The sequence below is a fragment of the Carcharodon carcharias genome, chromosome 28 (genome assembly GCF_017639515.1).
Source record: "Carcharodon carcharias isolate sCarCar2 chromosome 28, sCarCar2.pri, whole genome shotgun sequence".
NCBI classification, from domain to species: Eukaryota; Metazoa; Chordata; class Chondrichthyes; order Lamniformes; family Lamnidae; genus Carcharodon; species Carcharodon carcharias.
The window spans coordinates 16,186,253-16,209,218 of NC_054494.1; the positions used below are offsets into that span (position 1 = coordinate 16,186,253).

General features: G+C 39.5%; 1 protein-coding gene across 2 annotated transcripts in view; it reads left to right on the forward strand.

Moving 5' to 3' along the window:
• Positions 1–22,966, forward strand: part of LOC121270826 (NFU1 iron-sulfur cluster scaffold homolog, mitochondrial-like) — a 38,113-nt gene that overhangs the window by 11,157 nt on the left and 3,990 nt on the right. The window contains exons 3-7 of one of the 2 annotated variants that reach the window (XM_041176296.1): positions 13,168–13,303; positions 14,864–14,930; positions 15,044–15,152; positions 17,647–17,719; positions 21,242–21,416. In XM_041176296.1, the coding sequence (XP_041032230.1) occupies positions 13,168–13,303; positions 14,864–14,930; positions 15,044–15,152; positions 17,647–17,719; positions 21,242–21,416 (560 nt within the window). Of the gene's footprint in view, positions 1–13,167; positions 13,304–14,863; positions 14,931–15,043; positions 15,153–17,646; positions 17,720–20,278; positions 20,992–21,241; positions 21,417–22,966 lie in introns of those variants that run through there. The other variant, XM_041176297.1, reaches the window with a different exon arrangement.

Here is a 22,966-nt window from a genome sequence, read left to right on the forward strand (position 1 = left end):
GATTAAAGTCAGAAAAATCTGCTTCCCAACCCAAACCCCCTTCAACCCGGTTTAAACTGAAGCTGGAAAGTGGGTGAGCAGGCAGCCAACCTGACCGGAGGCAGCTTTAACTATGATAATGATGCTGTGAGACTCATTTTCCAGCAACTTTTACTGCTCTGGCATGTTTCCCAAGCCATGAGAAACCTGCAGCTTCCTCAAGGTGAAGTCTTGTTGGATTCAGAAGTTAAGTGCCTTCAGATCCAGGTGTCTGCTTGAGGAGGCTCCATATTCAAGATCCTGTCCCAATAATCTTTGCCCGAGCTCTACAGCCTGTCCCACTGCAAAAAGGCCTGATCTTCCAGCACCTATTTCTCCTCCTCCTCCCCCCGCCCCCCCCCCCAGTGCCTGACCCTGATCCTGCACTTTATTCTGCTACTCCACCCCTCAGGTGGACAGGGGTGTTTGGGGGATATCAGGCAGATGAATAACCAGTAACTCCAGATGATGAGGAGCATTTTTTAGCCAGTTATGATTTGGAGTGCACTGCCCAGAAACAGTTGAAGAAGATGATTCAATACTTGAGGAAAATTTTGTTGAGCCACTGAGAAGCTGGTTGGGTGGGGGGTGGAGTGGGACAGATTGGATAGCTGTTTCAAAATTCAAGCACAGGCATGTTGGGCAAATAGCCTCCTCCTGTGCAGGATCATTCTATGTTTCTAAGAATAGCATGGGAAAAAGCGCTGTTTTTCAGGGTATGGATAGTAGACCCTTGCAATGTTGTGCTACCTGAGAGCCAGCTGAAGGGTTTATTGTTGTGCCTGACATAAATAACATTTGCCATGCACTCTAATTACCAGAACTTTGCAGCATTCCTGAGGCAGAGCTGCTTTCTCTGCATTACTTTGATGCAAGTTCCCTGACGGCAAAAAAGGATAAATAATGAGTTTTTTGCTACTGCTGTAATTGGATTAAAAATATTGGTACTTGAAATTGACAGTTATAATACTAAATTGCAAGCTGACAGAAAATTGGTAAATAGGGCAGTATGTAGTGCAGAGGGCTATAAACAGCTCGTTGAAGTAAAGAATAGTGGATTAAACTGTTCCCTGGTGTATAGATAGAATGTCATATTAACGCTGAGGGGACAGTGCATATAAGGGATATTCAGAAGCCGTTGATATAACCAGTGTGAGGTAGGGGCAGGTATGGCCCATCGTAAAAATGTGTTTTATAGCTGAGCCTCTTCAGCCAGTGGAATTTCCAATTCTGTTGAACTGATCTTAAATATAGTGGATTCATGCTTCAAGAAGATAAAGGTGGTACTTTAAAGGCAGTAGTTGAGAGATTAAAATGATGATGCTTGCCACTGACCTTAAAGAAAGCTGCCAGCAAAGATTCAGTAACCTCTGTGGCATGGAGTTCCTCTCTCTCAAATCTGGCATTAAGTCACTGGGATCTTCAAGCATCCAGCAGTAACAAGTGGAGAAAGCAACCAATCACATTGAAGTACTCCCAGAGACCGCATTGCAGGAAGTAAAACAACATTGAACCTCCATCAATTTTAATTTTAAATTTTTACAGTTAGAAAAATAAATGAATTAGATATGCATATGAGATTAATGTAGAAACAAATATAAACAAACTTTTTATTGTTTTGAAAAGAATGTGGAATTTCTTTTCATAATAGAAAAAAATTAACATTCAACAAATATAAAATTTACTCTTTCCAGGCCTGTGGGGCTGTTTCGAAGTAACTATGAACCTAGTACGTTATTTAAAATCTAATTACACTTCATCCAACAAGGTGTAACTTTTCCAAGGATTTTCCAAGTACAGCAAGAGTAAGAGCAGAAATTCTCTTCAGTTCAGTTATTTCTAATTGATTACGTACGATCATATGAATTAGGAGGAGGCCACTTGGCCCCTCAAGCCTGCTCTGCCATTCAATAAGATCATCACTGATCTGATTGCAACCTCAACCTCACATTCCTGCCTACCCCAATAACCTTTCAAGAATCTGCCCTAAAAATATTCAAAGACTCAGCTTCCACTGCCTTTTGAGGAAGGGAGTTCCAAAGACATTCTACCTTCTGAGAGAAAAAAATTCTCCTCATCTCTGGTTTAAATGAGCAACCCCTTATTTTTAAACAGTGAACCATAGTTCTAGATTCTCTACATACACCCTGTCGGGACCCCTCAGGATCTTGAAGGCTTCAATCAAGTTGCCTCTTACTCTTCTAAACTCCAGTGAACAAAAGCCTAGCCTGTCCAACCTTCCGTAATAAGACGACCCATCCATCTCTGGTATTAGTCTAGTAAACCTTCTGTGAACTACTTCTAATGCATTTACATCTTTCTTTAAATAAGGAGACCAGTACTGTATACAATTCTCCAGATGTGGTCTCACCAGTGCCCTGTACAACTGAAGCATAGCCTCATGCAACAGCAGAAGGTGCAACACCTGCCCCTTTACTTCCCTTCTTTTCACCATCCAAGGCCCAAACACTCCTTTCAAGTGAAGCAGCATTTCACTTGCACTTCCCTCAATTTAGTCTACTGCATTCGTTGCTCTTAATGCGGTTTCCTCTATATTGGAGAGACCAAACGCAGACTGGGTGACCGCTCTGTAGAACACCTTTGGTCTGTCCGCAAGCATTACCCAGACCTCCCTGTCGCTAGCCGTTTCAACACTCCACCCTGCTCTCGTGCCCACATGTCTGTCCTTGGCTTGCTGCATTGTTCCAGTGAAACTTAATGCAAACTGGAGGAACAGCACCTCATCTTCCGACTAAGCACTTTACAGCCTTCCGGACTGAATATTGAGTTCAACAATTTTAGATCATGAACTCTCTCCTCCATCCCCACCCCCTTTCCGATCCCCCCCCTTTTTTCCCAATAATTTATATAGATTTTTCTTTTCCCACTTATTTCCATTATTTTTAAATGTATTTCTATCCATTGTTTTATCTCTACCTTTTAGCCTTTTTCGATTCCTTCACCCCACCCCACCCCCACTAGGGCTATCTGTACCTTGCTTGTCCTGGTTTGTACCCTTAATTAGCCCGTTCCTTAGCTAACATCACCACCTTTAGCACCTCTTTGTCCTTTTGTCTGTGACATCTTTTGGTTATCTCCACCTATCACTAGCCCTCTATCCAGCTCTACTTGTCCCACCCCACCTTAAACCAGCTAATATTTCACCTCTCTTCTATTTTTACTTAGTTCTTTTGAAGGGTCATTCAGACTTGAAACGTTAACTGTGTTCCTCTCCACAGATGCTGCTAGACCTGCTGAGTTTTTCCAGGTATTTTTATTTTGTTTTGGATTTCCAGCATCCGCAGTTTTTTGCTTTTATATTATTGAAGCATAACCTCTCTACTTTTGTAATCAATTCCCCTCGCAATAAATGATATTCTATTAGCTTTCCTAATTACTTGCTGTACCTGCATACTAGCTTTTTGTGATTCATGCACTAGGGCACCCAGATCATTCTGAATCTCAGAGCTCTGCAATCTCTCACCATTTAGATATTAAACTTCTTTTTTATTCTTCCTGCCAAAATGAATAATTTCACATTTGCCCACATTATGCTCCATCTTCCATATCTTTGCCTAGTCTGGAGGGACCTCAACAGCACACACTCTGGAGAAGTGTAGAGTCACTGACAGCAATGTCCACATTTAACTGTGCATGTTAAACGTGCAAAATTCCAGAAGTTGCTGACTGTTTTGCCCATTATTACTGGCACAAAATCCATGCCACTGTGCTATCTAGGGTTTTGCCTCTGTTTTTCCTTTAATGAATAATTTTACACTATAGGCAATTTATCCTACGTAGTGTCACACAGAATTGTGATATTTTCCTGCTATGCTTGCCATTTCTTATTTTCTGATTTCCTGTACAGTGTTCATTTCTCATATATCTGTGCTAGATCCCTTCACCAAACACTGAAATTGGCTCTTTTTCCAAATAGATTTTTTCACTTTTGGTTTTTCTTTGTCCCTTGCCATAACTACTTTGAATCTAATTCTATTGTCATCAGTAATAACCCCTAAACCCAGGCTATGCTATCTTAAAGCGACAAAGAACAAAAGATGCTAAATTCGACATCACATTTGCACTGCACAGAAAATGTAAGTGAACTTATTATTTATCATGCTAAGTGTGTTCTTCTACCAGTTAATAGAAGCCAGTGACTAATTTAGTTACAGAAATACCACTATTTTTCAGAGTTTGCTTAAATCATGTCTTTGTGCTACATACCATGCAGAGACTGTATATAACTATGGGTTAACAATCTTGTATTCAATTAAATTTCATGTTCCTTTGCCTGCATTGCTAATCTAAGCTTTTAAAAATAAATACCAATAGCTGGTACTAGATGGCAGCAAAAATTCACTGCCCGCAGGTTTTTCGTTCTGCTGGTCATACAGTAATTTGAAGCACAGTTGTTTTCAAGAACAAGGGGCAATTAATAGATTGCTGAGTTTATAACATGGCACATTGACAACTTAAGTCTGTATTCTCTAGAGGTGTGAATAAAATGGGAGTTTCATGTGACTTGGGGTTTTGGGAAACCTAAAGTGCAATATTGTTTGGCTGTTGGTTGCAATTCGCTTTTCACACAGCTCTGTTACAAAGTGCCCTGTGTTGTTGAAATTAAATTGTGCACGCTAAGATGAAGCATGCAGAGGAATTACCGGAATTTGAGAACTTTTGGCTCCCATCTAAAAATCAGTAGGCATGGGAGAAAATGATCTCTTAAAAATTTTAGCATACTCTGACAGAAAAAGGATTATTTCCACACTAAAAGCCCTAAACCTATAACGGAGTTTCTAAACCTACAAAGGCATTTGGTTTTGGATTAGTCAACTTGAGCATTAATTCTGCCTTCATTTTATTTTCATGGTTTATATGCAAAAGTAAATCTTCTGTGGTGATGCCTAAAGGTAGTCCAGGAATTCAAGCATGTTCTGCGTTTGCATTATTTGCATGTGTACTTTCAGGCATTCATTCTTCCCTAAAAACTTTTTTTCCTTAGTTATTCGAAACTTTATAGATTGTTTCTCTACCCAACTCTTTAGGATAGATTTGTGATGCTTTTTATCGCTGAGTCTCCAGTGACTCTCACTTTACCAGATGGTCATTCGACATGGTTCAGGGCTGACTGATTCACTCGACCACAACATCTGAGCTCCACATCAAAATGCATTATAAACATCCCCCTCCAGCCCTGGTGCAAGCACTAGTTGGCTTCCAATGGTAGAAAAATATCCTAAATAACGGCTTGAGCTCAGTTTTATTTTAAATTCAACAGCTTAAATTATTTATTTTAATAGTTTTATTTTCCCAACTGCTTTGTATACTTCATGGTATTTGCCTGCTTTTATTTCCAACCTTGTGGTGTTCTCTGGTATTATATTTCCATGAGATACAAAATTTGCAGATCGGCATTTTGCTCAGAGAATTTTGTCAAGAGGAACAGAAACTCCCTGGTTTACTGACACGTGATGTGCTTACCGACATGTGATGTGCTTACCAACCTTTTACATTATAAACATTCTTCATAAGCTAAAGTGTCGTGTGAGACTAAGATAGTCAGCTTGCGGTGACAGGAAGGGGCGTATTCGAATTGCAGAACTTTGCCATGAGGTTGGGGCTGCTGGTGCAATGTAGTAAGATGAACTGGAGGGAACTGAAAAAAGGGCAGCACAACAGAACTGAATTAACAAAATGGGACAGGGAGGCTAGTGAAGGAAATAGGAGCAGGAAGGCTATAGAACGAAATCCAAATGTAAGACTAAAATGACACAACAATGCAATGCACATGACAAAACAAAATATGATGAATTGAAGTGTGTTGGGATATGCCCATGAGGAGATGGGTCCACAAAGATCAATGGCCAGCTCTTTTCCTGATGGTGTTATTTTCTTCAAAAGCTTGCCCCAAGCTTAGTTTTCCTTTCCCAGTGTGTCCCTTCTCAGCCCTGTTCCACGGATGGCTAATATGTTTCTCCCCTACCCTCCTACAGGCCCAAACCTTACACTTCAAACTAAGGTTCAATGTATCTCCTGATTTCATAATTTAGGTTTGATACCACTTTTATTTGCACTGCAAACTGAAGTGGTTTACCTTTATTTACTATGCTGCCACAACACTGCTTCCAGATTAAATTGCAAGTTTAACAATAGCACAAAGCAGATTACATTTCCTCGGCTCTAAACTTGCAGTGTAAATAGATCCTGAGATAGTTGACCTAAAAGCCTCAGGAACTATTTCTAGACAATACCTTCCTTAATTATGTCATAGCAGATGCTTAAACAAAGCTATTCAAATATGGCAAGAGGGCATTAATTGCATTCCATAACTTAAAAAAGAATGATTGAGCCTTCCTCCTTTGAGAGATACTTTGCATGCACTCCATTGTTATTCTCAGTCACATAGACCAGGATATCTGACCTCGGTTGGAGTTATAGTTGCAACAGTTGGCCAGGAGCTAGAGTTGGAGTTGGGGGGTCAGGATTTGTGGTACATACAAACATACGAATTAGGAGCAGGAGTATGCCTTCTTGATGGTGATCTGCTGAATACTACAGGCAAGTATATGAATGTTGAGGGAGGACAAAGACTGGGCTGAAGATTGTGATGTCTTGGAGTAACCTGCTGTTCAGGGACACGTGAAGAATGGCTACTTGGACAAGGTGCTTCAAAACTGCTGGTGCTCATGAAACTGTACCCCAGCAAGATACAACTTCCAGGACAGAAGCGTGGGTATAGAAGTAAAAACAAATCTTTTGCTGCTTTTTAGTAAGGTTCATTGATTAAAAATAAGTAATTAGACACTGAGGTCATTCAGAGTGAAGCACCAATCATTTTAACATTTCCAAAATAAAAATTAAGCTTTGATGTGCCATTTGTATCACATTACTTGCAAACCTGCTATGTTACTAAGGCCGAACCAATGTATTGCTCTTCTATCAAATGTAGGGGTCTTTAGCTATTGTTGAGGAAAAACAGTTCATATGATACAGTAATCAAATAAAAGACTGCAGATATCTTAGCTGTGATATTTTATGTTCTTTGGAAGTAACTTGTATTTCGCAATGTTTTGAAGTGTGACAAATGAGTGTGAGACACAGAAATGAACACTTTTATACCATGTGTACGTGTGCACAAGACAGACACACTATAAATGTTAACATAATTTTCTTCTGATGAGCAACTGCTACTTTATATCCAAGAAGCTTTTGTTACATTTCCTTGGATTGAGAAGTGACTTACTCAAATGTCACAGCTATTTGCAGCTTATTCTCAACATGACATAGAGAGCAACAATTGATTGTTAATCTAGTGATGTAGGAGTGTTTAAAAAATCTATATGATTAGATAACACTGATGCACCAGATACTTTTAAACAGATTTGCCTTTCTGTCTTGGCCATTATGGATGATTTAATATGGCCTAAAATGAATATTACTGTAATGAAGTGTAGACTCTGTAGACTCCCATCCTGTTGGCTGTAAATGGGCAACTTCTGTTGAAAACCTCATTTATCTTTGTAAACATCAAGCCTTAATGAAAACTTTCAAAGAGAGTTAAAATACTGATGAGATTTATTGACAGCCTGTCATGGTAGCTGACATTCGTGTTATTCAGCACACAGCCTTTGCTATTGAGCTGTCATGTGCATGTTACCATATTAGTCCAAATGGCAGCAAAATGCCAGCAGATATTTAAAAGAACATTATTTTTCATTTGCATATTCATTAGTTAGCATTTACCCTTTGAAAGCATGAATGATGCCCTTGGTTAAGATTCAATGGAAACCTCCGTATAACAGTCAAGTGTGTTAGATTTAATTGATTTTGACTGATTTTGTTGTTCCGCTGTAGCGTGGCAGTCCTGTGTCTGTACAAGATGATATCCTGACTAATCATCGACATGCATTCTTCTTATTACTTTTTCAGCGGTGTGTGATATTTCTGTCAATGTGTTAAGGAACTTGTCTCTCCTAAAGCAACTTATCATACATCACAGCAGAGTTCGTTGATGGAGTAAATTTCTGTTCAGTGAAAGGGTGTCAATTTGCATCAGAGATGCTGCAGAGCTTAAATACAACTTAATTCTTTCACCGATCTCATATTCATGTACTTAAACATTTATCAAAGTGCCATGATTAAAGTTACAGTGTAACTAAATCATTCACAGGCAATATTGCAGAATCAATGACTTGGTGTACAAGAATGATTTTCTTTAAGGTGACACATTGAAAAATATCAACTGCACCTTTTCCCTTTAACTCCTAAGATTTTATGTTTAAAATAAATTGTGATTTTGTTTTTATTACAGTTCATACTACCTGAAGTTCCATGCAATTCTGCTATTTAAATATTGATCTGCAGCTGTAGTTGCAGCCAATAGATGGTAGAGAAAGCTCATCCTGTTCATAAATTACAATTATGAGCAATACTGACCACTCACCCATATGTGTAATGCCTTAATTTTGATTTGGTTATTTTTGTTTCAAAGATTATGAAATTATGAAATCTCTGGTAATTTTGTTTATTTTAGTAGGGCAGTTTTTATTTTTTATGAATAGCTTACTGTGTGTTTTTGGGAGCTGGGAAGGAAATGGTCTGTTCAGATGTAGGCAGACTCCAAAATTGAAGTCGCGTGTCAATATTGCTTGCATGAAAAAGCGACCACATGCATTTCTTTGTGCTGTTCTCCAATTATTAACTTTGCGTCTATAAATAGAATGCTTGCAATAATTATTTTAAATTGTTTTCAATGTGACATAGCTGAGCTGCAAAAATGCTCAAGTTCTAAGAAATGCTTTGATAAATATTGGGAGGGAAAGAGTGTAGCAATGCAGTTACTGCTGACTGCCTGCTGACCTCTGCTCCGTTAACTGACATTTAACATAACCTATACTTTGAGCAATTGTTTAACTGTTGCGAACAATACCCAGCAGCAGGAAAAAGCAAGGTGGAGCATGTGCTAGTATGAAGAGTTTTAAAGGCCCGATTGTCCCAAATTCTCTGTCACTTGTTTAAATAGCAGGTGAAGTGTACCTATCCATTGCGGTGAACTGGAAGAAGCAAAGGTTTGAAAGAAGATTACAACTCCCTTTAAATCTGTCTGTAGCCTACAAAATGATCTACCAGTCTTGCTAGTGGGATAAAAGAAAAATGGTTGACCTTGAGAATTGTGCATTGCCTAAGGCAGGATGAAAATTTTAGCATTCTTTACAATAACTGTTGGTGACCTAGAATAAATTATATTTTCACTTATATAGAGTCTTATTAGATTGCATATCAATGAATCACTTTTAAGGTGCACCAACCTTTGCCTTGTAGACAAACATGACCTCCGTGCTGCACCAATAATGTTTCAGAAACACAAGGAGCTGAATGGGCAGTTTTTGAAAATATTTTTTGCGTTGTGTTGTTAGTAGGTCATGGATTCTTCAACGTTAACAATAATAACATTAATTTATGTAGCACCTTCCATACGTTACTGAAGGAGTGCTACTGCAGTCTTACTAGATGAGACATTAAACTGAGACCATTTTGTCCTGGCCACAGTTGCTCCTCAATCAGCACCTCCTAAAACAGACCATGGTTCATTCATTTGCTGTTTGTTGGGCCATGCCACTGCAAGTTGGCTGCCGCATTAGCTTTTTAATAAGAGGGTCAACATTTCATCAGTTACTCTGCTGAACTCAACATCACAAAACTTGAAGCTTAGAGTTCTAGCACAGAACTGGTCATTCTAGCAACCTTCTGTGCCTTGATGAAGCAATAAATTATGGACACTTGTTAACTGAGCGAATTAGATTGCAGCTATTTGAATGAGAAGTGCCAAATTTTATTGTTTGTTTGAGTGAATTCTGGATTGCATTTCCATGTTGTCACTTAGCCGAAATGCAAGCAGCTAGCTGTCTGTAATGATTGCTGCTCTGCAGTGATGGGCAGTCCTGGAACCATAGACATAAATTTGTTTCTGCTGGGTGTTTTTGCAGATTCCTGGCAGAAATGATGTCATTGAGAGTTGATTCGATATCTCTGAGGCATCTAAAAGATTTCAGAAAGTTGCAAAGTTTGCAGATTCTTTAATATTGCAGCTTTGGTCTTGAGATCAAAATATTAATTCCCTGCACTTACACAGGAATAGTGCACATGTATTTATGACAAACGCTGTGTAGGATTTTTGCAGTCGCACAGACTGTGATTGTTCAGTAAGCACCGAGGCATGAAGTACTGACATTATTATGTTGTTGCCTCCTACTGTTAAGACCAATAATCATGCTGGTGCTGCCAGACATTTAGTCGCTCCAGGAATACTCACTTTTAAAGGAACTGGACACTAGGTCTTAAAACCTGTATTCTGCAGCATTTGGCTACCATGCTGCCAACTTTCAAAACCCTTCAGCTGCAGATCAAGAACAACTTAAAATCAACTTCTACCCATTCAGAGCTTGACTGCCCAGCCTTTCCTCTGGGGTTAGATGTGTTTGGAACCCTAGCATGTACTGGGTTGGAGCCTTGGTGTTGGAGATGCTAGCAGCTTCCTCATGGGTCAGGGTCTCTGTGGATCTGTTTACAGGGATATGTTGGCAGAGGCTGATTTAAGGTTCTTCAGTCGTTTCTGAGGAGTGGAATTGAGTGTTTGTTCTCACACTAGAATTGAAGTGTTGTTTCTGTTTGAGGATGCCATGTTTTATTTTAATTACAGTGGTTAGGCAGATTATTGATGATGTATTGATCCTGGCATTCATTAGGGATGCAGCCAGCAGAGAAAAAAAAATAGACTGACTGCAGCTCAGATGTCAGTTCCAAAGGGAACAAGAGAATGATTCTGTAAAATTTGGTTCTTATTGGCAGATTTGGTGCAGAGGTAGAGTTTCCTAGAAAAATAATCTACTTTATCTTTACCTTATCGATTTGCCTCTAGGATGTGTTGTCCAATATCTAAATAAAATCATATATTTTTTCTTTGTCTTGAAATTTTTCTTTTTTTTTGCCCTTACACCTGCTCCTCAAAGTGAAAGCTCCTGCTCAACTGCTTTTGTCAATCAACATAGAACCTATAAAAAAGGAATTAGCATTTCAAGTTTCCTGTCAGGAAAGGTCTACCTGACTGACTTATGTGAGTTGGTTCCCAGCTGGTCCAGAGCAGTGCATATCAGCTCCATTTGATCGGCACTCCATCCACCAGAGTAAACATTCACTCCCTCCACCACTGACTCACTTTGGCTGCAGTGTGTGCTATCTACAAGATACACAGCAGCAACTCGCCAAGGTTCCTTCGACAACTCCTTCCAAACCTACAGCTTAGGAAAACAAGGACAGTAAGACACATGGGAACACCACTACCTGCAAGTTCCTCTCCCCAAGTAATCCAGCATCTTGACTTGGAACTATGTTGCCACTCCTTCACTGTCTGGATTAGAATTCAGGAACTCTCTTCCTAACAGCACTGTGGGTGTAACTACATGGCGTAACCTGCAGCTGTTCAACAGGCAGCTCACTACCACCTGTTCTAAGGAAATTAGGGGCGGACAACACATAGTGGCCTTGCCAGTGATGCCCACATGCCAAGAACAAATAACAAAAATTTAGCTGGTCATGAATTCTCCTCTAATGTGGGTTTGAGCTAAACTCCAGAAGAACTGAACTTGCATCTAGTGCTGCACTGATGGAGTGCCTCATTGTCAGTGGTCATTCAAGTGCTTCGTTGGTTCAGGTGTATGACTCTTTAGGGTGGGGAGTTCCCCTGGTATCTTGGCCAACATCACAAAAAGGATTAACTGGTTGTTCATTTCACTGCTGTTTGTGGGACTTTGCTGTGTCTAAATTGGCTGCCATGTTCCCTGAATTTCAACAATGACTACAGCTCAGAAGTTCTTAATGGACTGTTAGGATGTCCTGAAGCCTTCAAAGGTGCAAAATGAAGCAAGTACTTGATCTTCTTCCCTTCCAAATGCTAACATTTGATGATTGTCTCAGTTGGAGACAACTTGATGGCAAAATAGCATGTTTACAACAGTGCAATGCCTGTGAACCCTGAAACAAAGTGGTGAAACTGCTCTGTCCAGGCAGTACAGCATTTCAACCAAATGTTATTGTTCTGCTTCTGTGCAACATCATCAGGTTGGACACACCTTAAACCCTTAAATGCATTTTTACTGAGTATTTTGTACATCTAGAATAAAAAGTGATACAACCGGACAAACCATGATTTTATTTCCAGCACTTTGCCTCCTTGGAGGGAATCTGTTTTTTTTGTCAGGATTGTTTTTTGACACTTCCATTTGGTGAGAGATGATTGGTTCACGCAGTGTAATGGTACTAACGCAAAGCATTAATGAGCTACATCATCACGTGACAAACTAAGTTTCCTTTTCCTTTTCCTCTTTCACCTGTTGCCAAGGTAAAGGAACTTGAAACATTGCAGCAGACCAAATACAGTCCTGAGTTTCTAATTTGCTTTAACTTCCATCTTCAGAACAGCGGCATCCAATGCAACGGTGTAAATTTTCCTTTCTCACAAAAGTTGTCTAATGGCCATGCTGAGATTGCCAGCAAGGTCTTACAATGTACTGTAAAGTGGAATCTCCATTATGCAACTGAATGGATAATTAAAATTGGATAATGCTGAGTAACCAAATATGTTGAGCATCAGTGAAGTCGGTACTTCAAGATGCCTGGCCATGATTGACTAATACTGTGTTAATGTCTAGAAAACCATGGCAGAATGTAGCAATGATGCCACAGAGCACTGCAAAAAACCTCTGAAAATAATAGGTAGAATAGTAGTGTGCCTGGAGACCATCCCAATCTCAGCTGTTCAAAATGTTCTGGTAAAAACAAAAATGCATGATTGCAACACAATTATCAGTTTCTTCATTATGTTCAGTATAGACTCTGTTCCAGACCAGTTTAAAGCAAATGGCCTCTTCCTCTCCATGTTAAAGTAGAATTTTACCTTACCGATAAGATTGTGAAGTAATGAATTGAGGTCCCACTGTAGTTTGTGTAAGTACACACACCCACACTTATTCACTATTGCTAAATACTTAACTGTTGGAAAACTGGAGGATACACCAACAAGCATAATATAGAGTGTAATTTAGAGTCCAGCTGTAGTATATATTCTGAAATATAATATTTTCTTTATAGTACGATTTATGGCGATACAGACCCAGGACACACCAAACCCTAACAGCTTAAAGTTTCTCGCTGGTCGTCAAATTATAGCATCGGGAAGCATGGATTTTCCAAACGTCAGTACAGCTCATTGCTCACTTCTAGCCAAGTAAGTTTAAACTACGTCAGGCTGCAAGATGTGGGGTGTTATGGTATGGTTATACAAAGAAAGATGTGCGTTGATCCCTTTTACCACCTCATGATGTCCAAAAGCACTTTACAGCCAATTAAGTACATTTGAGGAGTAGTCATCACTGCAGCATGGGAAATGCAGCAGTCAGTTTGCACATAACAAGTCCCACAACAGCGATGATATAAATATCTACCGAATATTTGGTTAAGGGTTAATGGTTGGCCAGGAGGCTGGGAATGCTTCCCCGTTCTTCTGTTCTTCTTCATGGAATCATTCAGGGAATCTTTAACCTCTTCCTGTGAAGGGCAAATGGGATCTTGGTTTAACCTCTTATCCAAAAGGTGCAGTTCAGTACGGCATTGAAGTGGCAAGTCTCTGGAGTGGGACTTATACCCACAATCTTCTAAACTACCAAGCAAGAGTGCTACCACTGACCCACAGCTGGCACGCATTGTGGACTTAAGTCTTATAAGTGGGTCATTGATCTTTGGGTTGGAATGTAGGGGGCTTATCTTGTATGTGGGATGTGGTATGTACGTGTGTATTTTTGTATACTATGTGGAGTACCCAGAGTATCTCAAAGTCTCTTCCAGAATATTAAAATATTCAGGTACTACTGGCTAAGGAAACCCTTGGTTTTCTGACAATGCTACCTCATCATCCTTCTACTTAATAGGTTTCTTACCTTGTGGGGTGGGGGAGAGACCTGCATATAATTTAAAACTGTAGCAGATTGTCTTGTCACTGTAAGGATTAACTTCAAGTTGTTTGGCATCTAAAGAGTCTGGTACTGCTGTGTTGTTTAAAAAGCTCATGTAATCTCTGTCTTACAAGGTTTTAAACCATTTTATGGTGTAAACAGTGATGCCTAATCACAGTTTTCATTGGAACACATTTGAGACTTGCTGAATACAGATCTTAAAAGAATTAAAAACAAAAACAGAATTACCTGGAAAAACTCAGCAGGTCTGGCAGCATCAGCTGAGAAGAAAAGAGTTGACATTTCGAGTCCTCATGACCCTTCAACAGAACTGTGTGAATCTAAGGAGAGGGGTGAAATATATATAATTTATGAGGACTCGAAACGTCAACTCTTTTCTTCTCTGCCAATGCTGCCAGGCCTGCTGAGTTTTTCCAGGTAATTCTGTTTTTGTTTTGGATTTCCAGCATCCGCAGTTTTATGTTTTTATCTCTTAAAAGAATTCCCTATCTGCACCTTCAAGCTGTACTGTTGTATACTGTTGTACTGAATGAAGCCCAAACACCTTGTGTGCTCTCATCCTAATGTATTCAAGCTTCTCAGCAGGAATTTTGTGTTTTGGCACAATTTTAAATTTTCCCTTCCAAATTAAAATACCACGTCGCCAAAGCTGCAGCTTATAACCTAAGATTTAAAATTATAATGTGTGTGTGTGTGTGTACAATGAGCAGAAAATAGCAATGGCTTCTAACCATGTAGAAAGTGTTTACTGTTGATTTGAAAAGCAAGTTGTTCAGACTTTTGGAGTAAGCTTATATGATTATATTCATTTTCAGGCAGCTATTCCAAATAGAAGGGGTTAAAAGTGTGTTCTTTGGCCCTGATTTCATTACAATAACAAAGGTGAGCATTACTACTGACCCTCATTATTATATTTTGCCCATTATTTAAAATATGAATATGGTGCATTTCTAAATTTTAATTTATAATTTAAATAAAGTATTAAACATTCACAGGAAAGTGAAGTGGAATGGAACATTCTTACGCCCCAGGTTTCTGCAGCCATTGTGGATTTCTTTGCTAGTGGCCTTCCATTAATGACAGATGTGCCGCAGTCTGGTTCTGGTAAGGATTTGTCTTTGTGCCTTATTTAATCCTCCTGGATTAGAACTGAAAGCCATACAAAGTATGCAGAGATAATTAGTCCAGTGTTACACTGGTTCTTGCCCAAACCCTTTATTCCAGCTATATGACCACAGCAATGAGATAAATGAAATGGGCCCAAATTGCCAAGCATGCAGAGCTTCTCCTGAAAACACACTTTTACAATAATAATAATAAAAACAGAAAACGCTGAAAAGGCTCAGCGGGTCTGACAGCATCTGTGGAGAGAGAAACAGAGTTAACGTTTCGAGTCTGTATGACCCTCCTTCAGAGCTGCTTGGATTAATTTAAATAAAGTATTAAACATTCACAGAAAGTGACGTGGACCTTCTTCAGGTCATACAGACTCGAAACGTTAACTCTGTTTCTCTCTCCACAGATGCTGTCAGACCTGAGTCTTTCCAGCGTTTTGTGTTTTTATTTCAGATCTCCAGCATCAGTATGTTGCTTTTGTACACTTGTACAATTTGTCAGTTCTTTATGGGTGGTAACAAGGAGATTGCTTTCGCATTTGGTCATCCTTATTGCTTTATTTTTCATTGCTTCCCCTCCAAATCTTTTCCCTACCAGCAGTCTCTTGAGTATATCATGCATCTTGCAGCTCAAAATGTGAGCACTGGACCTTAGAAGCTCCAGTTTAGTTCCTGTCAAATGCCAGTAATATACCATACATGAGATGAAGAATGACTGTCTGTTTGTATACTTTTCCTTCTCCTAACTGGATACTGTTATACATCCAGCAGCCAGCATAGAGTTTACTAAACTCCCACACAAAATCATGAATCTATTGAAATAAGATCAAAACATGTTGGAATCATTCAGCAAGTCAGGCAGGCAGTTTTTCTGGCAAGAGGAAGGAAGGGTTAATGTTGATAACTCTGGATTCAAATAAATAGTAGTCCTGCACGTTTACTGGCAAGAGGGGTGGGTGTTGAACTATCGACATACAAAGACATTTTTGGACAATTTTACAATGTTACCTCTTCAGTTCACACTGAACTATTATTACCTCACTTTGGCTCTCTTGGAATCTAACCACATTATTGGCAGAAAGTTAAGGCTTCCAATCACATTATTGGCTCTTTGTTCTCTTATGCATGTAAATGGATTTAACTTAATGACATTGAATCTTGTGAGTTTGGTGGTGGGGCGTCATTTAATCAGGTGGGAGGGTGATGGGTGGGAACCCTGCTACATCCTGCCTTTACCCTGATTAAGACTGTGGCGGGAACTTTGTCCCGCTGCCAATTGAGACTCTTAAGTGGATGATAATGCCCACAGGGATGAGTGTGGGGATACAGGACTCTTTTGCAATTTTGAAAATAGCAGATTTGCACCTTGAGAACAAGCTGTACAAAAACTCATTCAGCAATGTGTTTATGCCGAAATTCCTTTACTTGCCATTCTAATGGAAGGACTAACTAAAGTAAAACTAGCATCGCTATTGAAATTGTGGAGAAAGAACTTCATATCAACACATCAAAGAACATCATTTCTAGGCCATGGTGTAAAAGTTAATCTATCTATGGTACAGCTCAGAAGGAAATCATTCAGCTCATTGTGGTTTAGCAGCTCTTTGAAAGAGCAATCCATTAGCCCCACTCCCCTGACCTTTCCCAATAGCCCTGCAAATTTTTCCTCTTCAAGCATACATATAATTCCCTTTTTGAAAGTTACTATTAAATCCTCTCCCACCACCCTTTCAGACAGCACATTCCAGATCACAATTCACTGTATTAAAAACTAAACACCTCACCTCCTTTGCCAAATACATTGAAGTATTAAAATGTACAATTAATTTATGATTTTTTAATTTTTGTTTTGGGATTTTTTTTGATAGAAACACATTTTAAAATATACTGTAGCATTGCATAATGTTGCATCAAATTCTGCTTTGTAATTTTGTGCCCAGGAGAGATGTTGGTGCTGGAAAATGGGAACCCATAAGGCTGATAACCATCAGTTGCAGAGTAAAGCTCCATCTACCATCCCTCAATAATACGCCTCTGCTCCCAGTGTTAGAGGAGTATACCTGACTGCACCATGATATTATTCAACTCCAGCAGCATTCATCCTGTATCTTTGAGTGAAATTGCCAATTGGTCCTGAATTAGGATCAGGTTTATTTAGTGGGTGCAACTGGACATCAAACTGAGGCAGTGACACAAGCATCAGGAGCAGGAAAGTTCTGAGAGTCTTTTTCTGGCCTTTGGTCCATTGCAATCTTCTACTGGTATAAATGCTTTTCCAATGAAATTGTAATTTATTCTAGTTTTTGCAATTTCACTCCTAATGGTCACAATCAACACTGAGTAGAGATGTTTGTAAAAAAAAAAAAAATTGATTTTCAGTTATTGGAGATCAGTTTTTAATTATTTTACGGTTTTCAAATATCTGTTGGGGGATGAGAATTTACACTATTTGTAGAGCATTTTATCTTGTTTTAATCATTTAGCCTCTTCAGAGGAAAGTGAGGAGGAGGATGAAGTGGTTGCAATGATTAAGGAACTCCTGGATACAAGAATAAGGTATTTGATAATTTATATATATTTTTTCTATTTGTTCTTGGATGTGATCGGGGCAGCACCTATTGTCCATTCCCAGTTACCTTGGGAAGGTTGTGATGGGCCAACCGTAAGCATAGTGCAGCCATCACAGTGTTAGGTAAGGAACTCTGGAATATTGATCCAGTGACAATGAATGATTGGTAATATGTGTCCAAGTTGTTAATCGTATATTTATTGTGTTTAGTCATAGGCAGGTAATGGGAATTAACTGGGAATTCACTTTTGCCCCTATGAAAAGAGAAGTTTGGAGGTGCTTGCTTTTCATCAGTTACACATATAAATGTATGCTTATTAAAGTGGGCAAAGATTGGTTCCAGTTATATGTTTCACCAACTTGCATTCTGGAATATAATACAAGTCAGAATGGTGTGTGACAAAAGAGGGACCTTAGAGATGTTACAGGACATTGCTGCAATCCCCTCTTGGTGTTAGAAGGTGCAAGGTTGCAAGTTCTGTCAACGTGACCTTGGTGAGTTATTGTGTTGCAGCCGGAAAAACTTAGGAATAGGAGTGGGTATCTCGAGCCTGTCACACCACTCAGTGAGATCATAGTTGACCTGTATCGTAAATCTAAGCACTTCTAAACCTTGGCTCTATATCCTTTGGCCAAAAAAAATCTACAGATCTGAGATTTTAAATTGTTAGTTCTTGCATCTACTGTTTTTTTTGTAGGTGAGAGTTCCACAATCCTACCACTTTCTGTAGGAAAGTGCATTTTAGAACTTCTCTCCTGGCCCGGATCTGATTTTTAAGATTATGTCCCCTTGTCCTAGGCTCCCCAACCAGCAAAAAACATTTCTACCTGCCCCTAAAAACCTTAATGAAATCACCCCTTAACTGTCTATATTCTAGAGAATACAATCTCTCCTCATAACTTAACTGTTGGAGCCCTGGTAATGTTCTGGTCATTCTTCTAAGGTGCAGTACCTAAAGCTGTACAGAGTACTCCAGATGTAATCTAATCAGGGCATTGTACAAATGTAGCAAAAGTTCTCCCCATTTTCCTCCCTGCCCCCCCCAACTTTATTTTTTAGCCCTGTAGATACAAAGGCTAACATTTCATTAGCCTTTTTTGATTATATTTTGTACCTGACTGCTACATTTTAGTGATCTGCATACACAGACTCCCTAACCTCTTTGATCCCACTGTTTCTAGCTCTTCTACCATTTAAAAAATACTTGGATCTATTCTTTTTTTGATCCAAAATGGATGACTTCACAGTTAGCTGTGATAAATCCATCTGTGACAGTTTTGTCCACTCATTTAATCTATTAATATCTCCTTTAATTTTATGCTCCAGCCTACGTCATCAATTTTTGTATCATCAGCAACCTTGGAAATATGACTTTCTATTGTTTTATGAGTAGTTGAGACCTCATCACATCCTTGAATGGGGAGTGGGACTGACTGGATTGTTCCATGGATAGCTCTCATGGACTCAATGGCCTCTTTTTGTACCACAAAAGACCATATGGCTCTGCTCTATCCCTAGTATCCCTGGCTCTCTTCAACTGCCTATATCCATCTGCCAAGCAGGTCAATAATTTATCTTATATGACACCTTGTCAAATGCCTTCTGGAAATCCATATAAACTATATCCATAGACACTTCCCTGTCTACAACTTAAGTTACTTAAAAAATTCTATTTGGTTCATTATTCATGAGCTACTTTTTACAAATTCATGTTGGCTCATGACACAATGATAACGGACATGTTGACTAATTATAGCAATCAATCTCTATCAATTAGTCTGCAACAGACACAATAATTATGCAGGGAAAACCCCAGTGATGGAGAGCTTTGGGAACCACAGGTCTAAAGTCACTTTTTCTCTTCCTAAGCATACTACACTTAGCACATGCCATGCCTCTAAATACTTATGTAGTATATGCCAAAATGTTATTGATAGATTTGATCATTTGTGCATGATTGTGGGGCTGTTGATTAACTATGGAAGAGCTCTCTCAAACTGAGCACCCATCTCAGATGTTAGTGAGGAGGACTTTTGAGGATTGACCAAGCTGAGATAGCATTGGGTCCACCGTGTATTGTGGGAGTGGAGTCAAGTAGGAAAAAAATACCAACTTGACTGGCAGTATTATGCAAGACAGCAATATTTTAAAAGGTGTTTCCTATCCAGAAATACCCAAAAAAAATTAAATATAAAGATGAAGTGTAAAATAAAGAGGGCAAGAGATAAGAAACCAGGTAGTGTTGCTACCAGAAAACAAATGTTTTAGAGCAAGCTGCATTTCCATAGAGTCCTGATTATGTTTTTGCATTTTACATCAGATTGTAACATCTCTTGAAAGGATAAGCACTTTTAGCCTTCCACATGAGTTTGATTTAATTTTAAAAGTTGTAGGTAGTAATATTCAAAGATTGAGTGCTCAGTTTCTGATTGTTTTTCATGTTAGTTTGTAAAGTAAAATATTCAAACATTTCATCGGTTGTAATGTGTTACAAATGTGAGGTTTTAGAAGATTGTTATGTTTTGGGGCTGTGTCTTTAATCTAGGGTAAAATGGAGGATTGAAGCAGGTCATGTGACCGGTTCTGAATTCTGCCGACAGCGAGCTTGGTTGTTAACGGTTAAGGGGGAACCCAAATTGTTTTACTGGGAAGAAGGTGCAAGGTATTTACACCTGTAAACAATGACCAGAGTGGTTGTGCTGGTGGTGGATAGACTGTTAGTTTCCAAGTCACAAGGAGATGTTAGGAATGTCAGGTAAACAGTTCATACTTTAACCTGTGTATTTAATTCCAAGATAGAATATAGTTGGGGGCTTAGAGGGTAGGTAATTAGCATTTCTACTCAGATACAAGGCCCATGTGATTCACATTGCCAAGAAGATGGGCTTTGAGAGGGAAAGAGCATTGCAAGATTGGATTGCTGGTTTTCCTAAAAATCCCTGAACCTCACAGAGAGGGTCAGTCTGCAAAAATCCAAGAGTGAGAGAGCAGGGAGTTAGAGACAGCAAGTCTCTTGTTCACCATGCAGAGTACAGGTGGGAGTTCCAGCTTGGACTGAAGGGACCAAGGTCATGAGGGTTCAAATGAAATTGGAAGATTTGCTAGCTCTGCCTAGAGGGAGGGATGTCCAGGGTAACCCACACTGTGAAAACTATTAAGGGGATTAGAAGTTACCTGGCTAAAACAAGAAAAAGGAGCTAACAATCACTTTGGACTGGTTCCTGGAGAATAGCATGTCTAATAAGGAGATTTTCCATCATTTTAAAGGTTAAATGGGCACCTTTTCTGTAGTTCAAAGTGTAAGTTGCCTGCTGAAAGTGTTTAGCCAATGTTGCCTTTAGTTTCTGTGTTACAGTAAAAATCATAAAACTTGAAATTTTGTTGTGTGATCCTTTCAGCAACTTATTTGAAGGTCGAATTTATTTTCAGAAGTTATTGGTCTCTACAGGGATCGTAACAAGTGATACCGGTATAAGATTGAGATGCTGTCACTCTTTCAAACTTACAGGCCTACAGTGCAGGAGGATGGAGGAGATGTCATTTTTAAGGGTTTTGAAAATGGCGTTGTGAAGCTGAAGCTGTTGGGCTCTTGCACTGGTTGTCCAAGTTCAGTTATTACTTTAAAAAGTGGAATCCAAAATATGTTACAGTTCTACATTCCTGAAGTTGACGAAGTAGTACAGGTAAAGTATGAATAAGATTTGAGTGATGAGTAACTATTAGTAAGTTCTTCAGAATTTAAAGCTGTCTCTGGCTAAGATTGTTGCATTGAACCAAATTATTTCTATAGAATCTTTGTTTTTCCAAACAATTACATAAACAAAATCCATCGTGATGAAACACATTGGAAGGTGACCCCTCTACAACACCAGGATGCCAAGCTTTTGTTTTAAAAATAGAGGAGTCAGGTTAGTATTGTAGATTAATGCACTCTGGATTTAACACAGGCACCTCATTCAACCCATGCCAAGGTGCAAAAGTCTCCTCAGGGGGATTTAATGAAAAAAGATTTCAATTGTCTCAATCATTTTTGAGGTAAGTACTTTAATTTATTAGTGCCCCAATTTGTCACTAAATTAGCCGTTTTATTAGAAAGGCTGCTTTGGGAAATTGACCTGTAATGCCGATATAATTGCCAAGACTGCTTTCCCCAAGATATGCTGCAACTTACTTGTGCTTCCAAACACTGGAAAACTGATTGCAGCTTAAGCACTTTTTCAGGGAAGAATCACAGAGTGCAGAAGAGGCCCTTCGGCCCATCGAGTCTGCACCGACATGAGAAACACCTGACCTACCTATCTAATCCCATTTACCAGCACTTGGCCCATAGCCTTGAATGTTATGATGTGCCAAGTGCTCATCCAGGTACTTTGTAAGGGATATGAGGCAACCCGCCTCCACCACCCTCACAGGCAGCAAATTCCAAACTGTCACCACCCTCTGGGTAAAAAAGATTTTCCTCACATCCCCCCCTAAACTTCCTGCCCCTCACCTTGAACTTTTGTGCCCTTGTGACTGACCCTTCAACTAAGGGGAACAGCTCCTCCTTATCCACCCCTCGTCCATGCCCCCCATAATCTTCTACATCTCGATCAGGTCGCCCCTCAGTCTTCTCCGCTCCAACGAAAACAACCCAAGTCTTCCCAACCTCTCTTCATAACTTAAATGTTTCACCCCAGGCAACATCCTGGTGAATCTCCTCTGCACCCCCTCCAGTGCTTTCTTCCTATAATGTGGCGACCAGAACTGCGCACAGTACTCCAGTTGTGGCCTAACCAAGGTTCTATACAACTCTAACATGACCTCCCTACTTTTGTAACCTATGCCTCGATTGATAAAGGCAAGTGTCCCATATGCCTTTTTCACCACCTCACTAACATGCCCCTCTGCTTTCAGAGATCTATGGACACCCATGCCAAGGTCCCTTTGATCCTCAGAATTTCCTAGTGCCATGCCGTTCATTGAATACTTCCTTGTCAAATTACTCCTTCCAAAGTGTATCATCTCACATTTTTCAGGGTTAAATTCCATCTGCCACTTATCTGCCCATTTGACCATCCCGTCTATATCTTCCTGTAGCCCAAGACACTCAACCTCACTGCTGACCGCCCGGCCAATCTTTCTGTCATCTGCAAACATACAAACCCCACCCCCCACATAGTTATCAATGTCATTTATATAAATGACAAATAATAGGGGACCCAGCACAGATCCCTGTGGTATGCCACTGGAC